This window comes from Rutilus rutilus, assembly GCF_951802725.1.
Source record: "Rutilus rutilus genome assembly, chromosome: 14".
NCBI lineage: Eukaryota > Metazoa > Chordata > Actinopteri > Cypriniformes > Leuciscidae > Rutilus > Rutilus rutilus.
This window is the reverse complement of record NC_140219.1, coordinates 5526945-5537688: the sequence shown is the minus strand read 5'-3', so window position 1 is coordinate 5537688 and position 10744 is coordinate 5526945. Positions and strand designations below refer to the sequence as shown.

The following is a 10744-nucleotide window of genomic DNA, read 5'->3' as shown; positions in this document are numbered from 1 at the left end:
GAATTAATCAAAACTTACTTAGTTTGAATTATCAGTGTGTCTAGCAGGCACATGATGTTCTGTCATGGCTGATAGGGTTTGGGACAGTTGCAACAAGTTATAAATTGAATGTTTAATAAAGGTTTGTTGCATTGCAAATTGTTCAATTCTTCCTGTCTGACACTGAAATATGGAGAGATTGAATAGCATTTGTAACACCTGCACACTGAATCTATGTAGGCCTATGTTCTACACATGAACAAAAAAAAAACTCAATAACTGTTATTTGATAAATATGACTAAATAAATAAATTATAGGCTACAATAATATTATTGAAATAAATATTATAGTAGGCCTAAAACAGTTAATATTTTCAGAATTATATGCTCATTGAGACAAAAAGCTAAAATAATTTTTTTTGGTATTTTTAAGGTGTTGCAACCGTCCCTGGGTGGGGGTCAGTTGCAACATCTGACTTCTTCCATTCAAATAAATACTGTGAACGATATGTCATATATAATCATCTTTAAATGGTATGGGTAATTAGCAGACAGATGCAAGTTTAATATATACAAATTTGGTTGGTCTAGTCCGAATAGTCTCTGAGTAACTGAGAGAAATGCAAAAAGTGTTGCAACTGTCCCCGGTCTCCCCTATATGAACTATGAGTATATGGTATCAAAAGATATAATAGACCAAAATATCATTCATAAATGGATTAATACAAGAATAATATGTTTAGGATTAATCATAAAAGAACAATCATGATAATCATAAGCATGTATTTTTTCTTGTCTTATACACCACCTTCCCACTTGCTGTTTTAAATGTATGATTAGCACTTTTACACTTATTTTTGGAAGTGTGCCTGAAAATGTTACGTCTTTTTACACCTTTCTAGTTTCACTGTCTTTAGTTAGACTTGGTCTATGTCAGTGCACCCATCATCTGCCTTCCCCCATATGAGGAAACTTCCTCTTTTCTCGTGAAGCGGTCAGATATTTCCTCATGTGTCAGTCCAGAGTGAGTCTCTCTGTGAGGAGCTTCATGAGAGCCAGAACACAGACAGACTGAAGTCCAGACGCTCATGTCCCCATCTGAAGCTTCATCCACACTCTTCTGCTGCCGTTGGGCTCTTCTGGAAACTGGACTTTAGAGAAATGATGCTCATCTTTGGACTGATGCTGCTGCAAACTGCTGCATGTGAGTCAACTTTACAATGCTGTTCAATCTCATGAATCTCTGAAATAAAAACACTGTAATATATTACATTAATAGTGTTTCCAAAACAGTCTGCAGTGATCTATAGTCTTAGTGTTACTGATCTTGTTTATAGTGTGTATTTGTGGAGGATTGTTAAACTGTGAGAGGAAGTGTGTTTGTTTCTTAGTGTCATTGTACAAAAAAGTTTCATATTTTGTAAATGTAATCATTCATTTATATAAAATTATCATATGGGGATTCATCAAATCATGTTTCTCCATTATGTCTGATGTCACACAAAGACCAAGACATTTTTTAAAAAGAAATGTCACAGTTTGACTGGCTTGAAAAAATAAATCTGTACTAAACCAAGTTAAATCTCCAGTAATATGGTTATATTCAGTAATTCATGAGAGTAATTCCTTAGAGAAAAGATTTGAGCATTTGTGTTTATGATGAAGATGAGCTTCAGATGAACTGAGCTCAGATGTTTCAGTGAGATCAGATCAAGAGTCTGATTCATTTCATCTTCTTTAATTCTGCGAGTGTTTGTGTAATTTGTGTCTGATTTTAGTTTATGAGAGAAATATTTACATCAGCAGTAGCACTCTCTGTATGTATGTTGATCTCTATCTCTCTCTGTGTGTGTGTGTATGTATGTTGATCTCTCTCTCTCTCTCTCTCTCTCTCTCTCTCTCTCTCTCTCTCTCTCTGTGTGTGTGCGTGCGTGCGTGTGTGTGTGTGTGTGTGTGTGTGTGTGTGTGTGTGTGTGTGTGTGTGTGTGTGTGTGTGTGTGTGTGTTCTTCAGGTATGGAGTTTAACTGCAGGTTTGATCAGTCAGATCCCTGTTACGCTGCTCTGGATCACAAACTCAATCTGCAGATGGTGGATGCTAGAAATTATAAACTGAGGATAATAAAGAGAATATTCAACAACGCAGTTGATCCAGTTTGTAAAGTAAAGAATGACAGTAAAACTGAGAACGAATGTGATCTTTATAGTAACAGACCTGAAGTGACAGTCATTAATGGGACTCTGATAATAAACCGTGTGATCAGAGCAGATTCAGGGAATTACACTTTACAACTCGATGGCTCAGACGGCTCAGTAACATATGCAGATCTTCAAGTGAAAGTTGAAGGTACAGTAACTCTCATCAGACTCATTACAATCTCATGATCTACAATGATCTCACTCTCATGCAAACGACTCAGTGGAATCTCTGTGAAGGTTGATATTATTATTATTATTATAATTATTATTATTATTATTATTATTTAGTCAAAAGCATCCGAACTTTCCATGTAATAAGATTATTTTCAGAATTGAAAACTAGTTGCTTACTGTATATTGCCGACTGTTTCAAGGTATGTGAAAGCATTTCAAACAGTAATTTGCTACATTGTTGTCACATGAATAACCTATGCTGCATGTTTAATTCAGTGATGTCCAGCTATCATCGCAGCAATACATGTGTTTAAAAATGCCTTGAAATTGAGTTGTGACCGTACTGTCATGTGACTGTCATGTGTCCCGTCCTCCAGCTCCTATTGGCTCAGTGGAAGTGTCAATCATCTGCTCCTCCAGTGGGGTGAAGTCAGTGTCCTGCTCTTCTGACGGGGATCAGCTCATCTACAGCTGGACTCTGAATGGAGATCCACTGATGGATGGAGACACCAGCATTGAGCTGAATGACACAACTCATGGAGACATCAGCTGTATAGTGAAGAACCACGTCAGTGACGGACAGAAGAGCATTAGTGTAGATCAATGTCCTGGTGAGCTTTTCATACATAAATCTCCATGTATTTATTAAACTACAGCAACAAGAGTGAATCTCACAAAACCTGTCAAGAACATGTCAGTCACATTTTAGTCAGACACAGCAACACCAGTGATGCAAAACAGTGAGTTCTCTTCAACGGACACAGTTCATTCTCACAACGTTTCTGGCTGAAAATGAGTTTATTTCAGCCCGATCTCAGCTGTAATTTGTGTTGAAGTGTTTTCAGTTTCTGTGATTACAGTGATGTTTTATTACAGGAACAACTACTGAAGCTGTGACCTCTCGTTTGACCTCTACACTGACCAGTAGCACACAGACATCAGAACATGGTACGGGTTTAAAAGAGCACGCTACAGGAAACATGATGGATTGGTTTTCTTTCTAATTGTTGTTTTCAGTGTGTCCAGAGTCTGTGGTGTTTGTGCTGGTCTGGAGTTTTCAGATGATGGTTCTGTTTGGTCTGTTAGGAGGGTTTCACATCTACATGAGACACACATCAGGTGAGAGACATTTATGATCATCATTGTGGATTGAACATGCAAATATTAAGAGATGATGATAATGTGATGCTTTTAGAAAGAAAACAGGACGATCAAAAACTGAGAATGAGAAGATTTAGAGAAGAACATGAACACACAGCAGAAGATTCATGAGACCAGCAGCAGATCTCAGCACATCTATGAGAATCTCCTCCTTTTGCTTTCCTGTTTCTACGATGTTTTCAGGCGACGCCAACAATTGCGAAGATTTCAGATGATGCCAACTTTGGATCGACATGCCAAACTTTCAGATATTATCCTATAATATTTTAATATTATCATTATATTGTAATCGTTAAGCACAAGTTGTAATAGCTGCCTAACATATACACTGTGTCAGCTTAGCTGAAAACATGGAGTTATCTAACTAACATGTACTATATTACAGCTGTATATTACTGCCATATTACTGTGCACACTCATCTCTGGCTGATAACAGAATATCTCCTAAATTGTAACATTAAAACAAGCATTTTCTGTAAAGCTGATTTGAAACATGTATTGTGAAAAGTGCTAAAAAATTTTACTTGACTTTAAAACTGTTGCTCTTGATCATGTCTTGGTTTTGTGGTGTCTGGGGTTTTGCTATTCGTGCTTTTACACTTCTGCTTGCATTTGTAGTTTTTTTTAAGATGTTAAACACGTTTAGCCACATGTGTGCTGTAAGGCAGCAGACCTCGAGTCTACTGTAGACGTGTTACTGTGACGCACTCATCTTTGCCTGATAGCAGAATATATCCAAAACTGTAACATTAAAACAAGCATTTTCTGTAAAGCTGCTTTGAAACATGTATTATGAAAAGTGCTAAAAAAATTAACTTGAATTTTAAATCTGTTGCTCATGGTTTTGCTGTGTTTGGTGTTTTGCTCTCCGTGCTTTTAAACTTCTGCTTGCATTTGGAGTTTTTTGAAGATGTTTAACACGTTTAGCCACATGCGTGCTGGCAGGCCCAACTGGGTTTACTGTTAGTTTAACTGCATCTATTGTTCTCATTTGTAAGTCGCTTTGGATAAAAGCGTCTGCTAAATGAATAAATGTAAATGTAAACTGTATTCAACATTGATAATAATCAGAAATGTTTACTGAGTTTACTGATTTCTAAAGGATCATGTGACACTGAAGACTGGAGTAATGATGCTGAAAATTTAGCTTTGATCCCAGTAATAAAGTAGTTTACTATTTGTTCACATAGAAAACAGATTATTTTAAATTGTAATAACATTTCACAATATTGCTGTTTTTACTGTATTTTTGATCAAATAAATGCAGAAGAGACTTCTTTCAAAAACATTAAGAATCTTACCAACCCCAAACTTTTGATCTGTCGTGCATTTACTATAATTAGGCTAGTTTGTGCAATATTTTTTTTAGTTGATTGTTAAAAGTTCAAATGGATTGTGTTATGTTCTGTAGGTGAATTGTTGTTAATAAATCAGTCAGGAATTTATTTATTTTTGAAAAAGTTTTACCTTTAGGGGTACAACATTCTGTGACTGGTAGCCCTTTACAATGGTTTTACTATACAGCAACCAAATACACACATGACTAATTACAGGCGAGTTGAGACCCCAAATCACAAAATCTTTTAGTGGTCATGACAATGTATTCAGATATACAGTGGGTACGGAAAGTATTCATACCCCCGGTAAATATGATCAAAAATGGCTATAAAAAATAAATCTTTCATTCAAAAAATTTGATCATTCGTTCAAAAAATTGGCAAAATTCTAACCTTTCATTAAAGTAAAAGAATTCAACTTGGGGGGGAAATCAAATTATGAAATAAATGTTTTTCTCCAAAACACGTTGGCCACAATTATTCATACCCTTTTAGTAAATACCTTTTTGCAATCTCCTTTTGCCAAGATAACTGCTCTGAGTCTTCTTCTATAATGCCTGACGAGTTTGGAGAACACCTGACAAGAGATCAGAGACCGTTCCTCCATACAGAATCTCTCCAGATCCTTCAGATTCCCAGATCCATGTTGGCGCTGCTTCTCTTCAGTTCACTCCACTCATCAGGTCAGGGGACTGGGACGGTCATGGCAGAAGCTTCTTTTTGTGCTCCGCAACACATTTTTGTGTTGATTTTGATGTTTGTTTTGGATCATTATCCTGATGGAAGATCCAACCACGGCCCATTATAAGATTTCTAGCAGAAGGCGTCAGGTTTAGATTTTTTATCTGTTGATGTTTGATAGAATCCACGATGCCATGTATCTGAATAAGAAGTCCAGGACCTCCAGCAGAAAAATATGCCCACAACATTAAAGATCCAACGGTATATTAAATTGTACACATGAGGTACTTTTTATCCTTGTGTGCACCAAACCCATCTAGCGTGTTTGCTGCCAAAAAGCTCTTTTTTTAGTTTCATCTGACCACAGAACCCTGTGCCGTTTGAAGTTCCAGTCGTGTCTGACCACTGAATATGCTGGAGTTTGTTTTTGGAGGAGCGAGGAGCATTTTTCTTGAAAACCTCCCAAACAACATGTGGGGATGCAATTCTCCATCTGTGATCCTTGAAGAGTCTTTGGCCACTCAAACTTTCCTCCTCACCGTGCATTAAGATAATATAGACACATGTCTTCCTCCTGGCAGATTCGTAACATCTTTAGTTGATTATAACTTCTTAATTATTGCCCTGATGGTCAAAATGGGGATTTTCAATTCTTTAGCTATTTTCTTACAGCCACTTTCTATTTTGTGAAGCTCAACAATCTTTTGCTGCACATCAGAACTATATTCTTTGGTTTTACTCATTGTGATGGATGATTAAGGGAATTTGGCCTTTGTGTTTCCTCATATTTAAACTCCTGTGAAACAAGAAGTCATAGCTAGACAATTTCATGTTCCTACTCACCCTGGTGTGCAAAAAAAAAAGGTAAATATTAATGGTAATATACTTCAGAGATATTTTATTCATAAAACATTCTAGGGGTATGAATAATTGTGGCCAACGTGTTTTGGAGAAAAACATTTATTTCATAATGTGATGAACTAAATTAAACCTTTTGCTGTCAAAAGATGCTAGCTCATTTGATTTTTTATATTTATATTATTTTTTTAAATATCATTTTCATTTTAATTAACAGAAAATGCACATTATTCAAATTTAAATATTTAGAAGTTTGCAATATCAATATCAGTCACGTGACTCTATACGTCATCCGCTCTTTTTCCAGTTGACTGCCGCCATCTTGATTACCTACCGAGTACTGTCTATGGTACTGACAAGCATTAGATAGCTAGCTTGCAGTGTAACGAGGTTCGTTGTTATGGTTCTTCCCATAACTTACGCACTGCACACGGAGTAGGCCTATGTGTGAAACAGGTGTTAACCTCTGCTTTCTCATCTTACACATCTCACTCCACTGTTATGGAGGCCATTTCAGTAGATTTAGGCCTAGTCCACACGGACACGGGTATTTTTATAACCGGAGTTTTTCCTCCTGCGTTTTAAAAAAAATCCCGTCCACACATGCTCGGTTTAAAAGAAATCTCAGTCTACATGAAAACGTAAAAACACGCTATCAAGCGCTGTCAAGAGCATGCCACACCAGCAGGCGGCGATATAACCCTAATCGTAAAGCCACGTTGGCCAATCAAACACAGCGGATAACGGCGCACACTCTGACGTCACAAGGCAAAAACCCCGGTTTTACTGTCTACACGACAACACTGCAACCGGCGTTTCTGAAAATCCTCACCCTGGCAGGGGTTTTCAAAAATGTTCGGTTTCAGTGACCTGATACTGCGTTTCCGTGTGGATGAACGGCCGAACCGCGTAAAAAAGTCACGGTTATAAAAATACCCGTGTCCGTGTGGACAAGGCCTTACTCACTAACATTGTTGTGGAAACACAATAATCATGGAAACTAAAATATGGAAGTATCGTGCTAAAGCACACATTCTATCAGCTGCAGTTCTGGCGCCTCAGTCCCAATACTGTAAAACTCGACGTACATTCACATCACATGTTAATGCAGCAGTAGAGTTACACTCACAGGACACTGCACTTATTCGCAATCACAAAAGTTCATTATTTGCTCGTGCTTTAAAGCTTTGCAAGTAAACTAAGAGAGCTACATGGAAAAATATGCACAAAACAAGCCACTTTGAAATTTTGCTGTTTTCATGGATACAAAAGTTGGGTGACCCTCCCCCTAGACTTTTAAAAGTTGGATGACCCTCCCCTCAACAAAGAATAAAAAGACATGACCCTCCCCTATTTTCCTCCGGTGGTCCATTCCATAAACACCGAACGGTCCCTAATATATTAAAGGTCCCATTGCATGGATTATTTTATTATTTTAGAATGTTTACTGGGGTGCCCTTATAATGTTAGTATGTTTTTTAGATCAAAAGTTATTATAATTTAGAAATAAAAGGCATATTTCCTTATTTGTTAAACATAAATAGACTTGTATTGCAGTGTTCATATTAATAAAGTTTATTTGTTTAAAATTGCACTAAAGAGCTATAGGCTATCATCCAGTGTTTCTCAACGGGTCGCTGACTTTGCCGTCAAAGACAACATCGACAAAAATACGAGTAAAGGAAGAGAAGAAGAGCCCTCAGTGAGAGATGCAAGAGCAATGTATGAGCTTGCCAATATTCCTATGTTCAGATCAGGAAAGAATATGTTAATCATGTCAAAAATATATTTAATAAGAATCCGCTCTGGTTTCTTGGTTTCACATTCTGCGTAGCTAAACATTGCAGTTTTAACACTAGAAGCAAAACGAGCCAAATAAGCCTTCATTTCTGAACTTAATGCTAATACTCTCTGTGCCTTAATTCTATAAGTGACACCTTTGCTATTACACCGGATACCAGACTTTGCAGGGACATGTCTCAACTTTTAGCCGTGACACAGCGAACCAAAGGTCTGTTTGAATAGAATATGTGAAGATAAGTATATGAACTATGAGTATATGATATCAATGGATATAATAGTCCAAAATATCATTCATAAATGGATTAATACAAGAATAATATGTTTAGGATTAATCATAAAAGAACAATCATGATAATCATAAGCATATATTTTTTTCTTTTCTTATACACCACCTTCCCACTTGCTGTTTTAAATGTATGATTAGCACTTTTTTAGGAACACTTTTTTAGGAAGGGTGCCTGAAAATGTTACGTCTTTTTACACCGTTAATCATAAAAGAACAATCATATATAGGCCTATGTTTTCTTTCCTTATACACCATGATATGGGAGAAAAAAATATGTTCTAATGCTTTTGAGTTCTGTTGCAAAGAAATGTTGCGTTCCCTCAAGAAACTTTGCGTTCATTCACAACGTAAGCTTTAAGAGTGAATGCAAAGTTTCTTTCGGACACACAAAAGCATTAAAAGGCCGCTCATGTGACCCACAACAAAATCAAGCAAATATACATTCAATAAGGGATGCAACTGTCAGAAACTATTTTGACTGGTGCCAATTTTAGTTTATAAAGTGATTTATTTTTTTTATTTTTTTACTTAAATTGAAATGTATTATTTTTGTTTGATATTGACAGCTGTTTTGGGGGATTATTTTATGTTGCCAAAATTAATTTTTTTACTTTCCTGTACTGAAAGGCTTACTAGGTAATATCTACTTCTAGATCAAGATCTAAAACAAGATTGGATTTGTGATCTACTCTGATTTCAGAAACCTTTTTTCTTTTTTTCTAAAAACATTTTCCAGATTTGATCCAACCCGATCAGATTACTTTAGAACAACTGGGTCCAGGAGATTCAGGTAAGAAATGAACCTAAGCCTGAGACAGACTGCTGTTACTATAGCAACAGACTGATAGATGTGTGTTGATGGAGACCTCGTGTGGTGAACTTGAGTAATAACAGAGATCTCAGTATCATCATTTCAGTAATGAGGGCTGTAACGATACATGATATAAAACCGAAGCCACGAACCTGTGTCGCGGTGTGAGAAGGCAGAATCGCGACACACCCCTTCCAACTCCCAGAGTTATCCTTCCCGTCCAGATCTAATGCTACCACATCTTCAAATTACTATTAGTATTATTTGAAGTTAACATTATAAAATTCGTAGACCTACACCACAAAACTAGTTGAGGATAAATTATTTAAAATTGGGCAATTCCAGCATTATGGACGTGACATTTGCAGTCAAAACTTGAAATATAAATTCTCAGAAAATGCATTTAATAGGCTACCAATATATTGAAACTTCTGTTTATATATCCATACTCCCTTAATAAAGGAGTCCAGACATTAGAAAAATATTTTAAAATATATATAAAATATACACATGCATTTTATATTTAATATGAGGGAAATACACATGCGTTATGGACGTGACACAATTTTTTTTTAACTTTTAGATGGCAAACTATTTTTTAATAATTCTGTAAATTACACTGCGCAAACTAAAAGTTATGTTACCCACCGGATGAATTATTTATATTTTTCGTGTTCACATTTATGAGGAAAAAACAATGTTAGCCTACGGACGTGACCGCTCTGAAAGCGGCACTAAAAGACTGCTTTAAAACTTTCACTGAGACCTCCAACAGAAAGCACAAAGTCTTTCTTTAAAGTGAATTTCATTTTGTATTAATTGTATGTTAATTTTAATAAATGTTTCATCAACCAATTACCTGGATTTAATAAAATAAGAAGTAAATATAATCACAACACGGAGGCGCCGGCGCGTGAACTGGAGCTCGTCTCATAAATTAACCGAAACTCAGCATACTTGCCTCACAGACCTGAGAAATATATCTATTGTCTACAGAAAGCTTGAAATCTCTACTTTTAAACAGAACAATTCAAAACGAAACAAAACTATGTAGTCCGTATGAAATGTGCATTTCTCTCTGGCGCGTTCACTACTGCGAAGATCGCGAGTCAGCATCGTCAACTTCACCTTTGCAGCCGACACAGAAAACACTTGTTTATTAATAATCAATTAAAATGTCTCCTTGCTATATTTTACATATTCATAATCATTACTTTTGCCGGTTCTTTGTGACAGCTTTTAGGTGCTTTATTGGCAGTGCCACCCACATGTTACATGAATGTTCTAGCTTTGGCTATTTATTTATTTTACTTAGGTATTAATATCCTAATAATACAAGATTTGGTAATATATATTATTTATATGTGAAGCAATGGTAACTGGCAACTGGTCTGTCTTTCCATATTTGACTCACAGCACAGGTCATTGTGTCATTTGTCCCTCATATTTTAGTTTCA

At 36.2% G+C, this 10744-nt stretch overlaps 1 protein-coding gene across 4 annotated transcripts; it reads left to right on the top strand.

Moving 5' to 3' along the window:
* The first annotated feature begins 552 nt into the window (after positions 1-552).
* On the top strand, positions 553-4956 carry LOC311303227 (uncharacterized protein). Of its 4 annotated transcripts, none has more exons than XM_084429565.1 (6): positions 553-1183; positions 1992-2324; positions 2728-2961; positions 3227-3298; positions 3377-3469; positions 3557-4956. In XM_084429565.1, the coding sequence occupies exons 1-6, from the start codon at positions 1141-1143 to the stop codon at positions 3586-3588; spliced, it is 807 nt and encodes a 268-aa protein (XP_084285691.1). In that variant the 5' UTR covers positions 553-1140; the 3' UTR covers positions 3589-4956. The 4 variants fall into 4 exon arrangements, with proteins under 4 accessions (XP_084285691.1, XP_084285689.1, XP_084285690.1 ...); XM_084429563.1 differs by having other exon boundaries at positions 597-1183; positions 3546-4956; XM_084429564.1 differs by having other exon boundaries at positions 606-1183; positions 3368-3469.
* The last annotated feature ends 5788 nt before the right edge of the window (positions 4957-10744 follow it).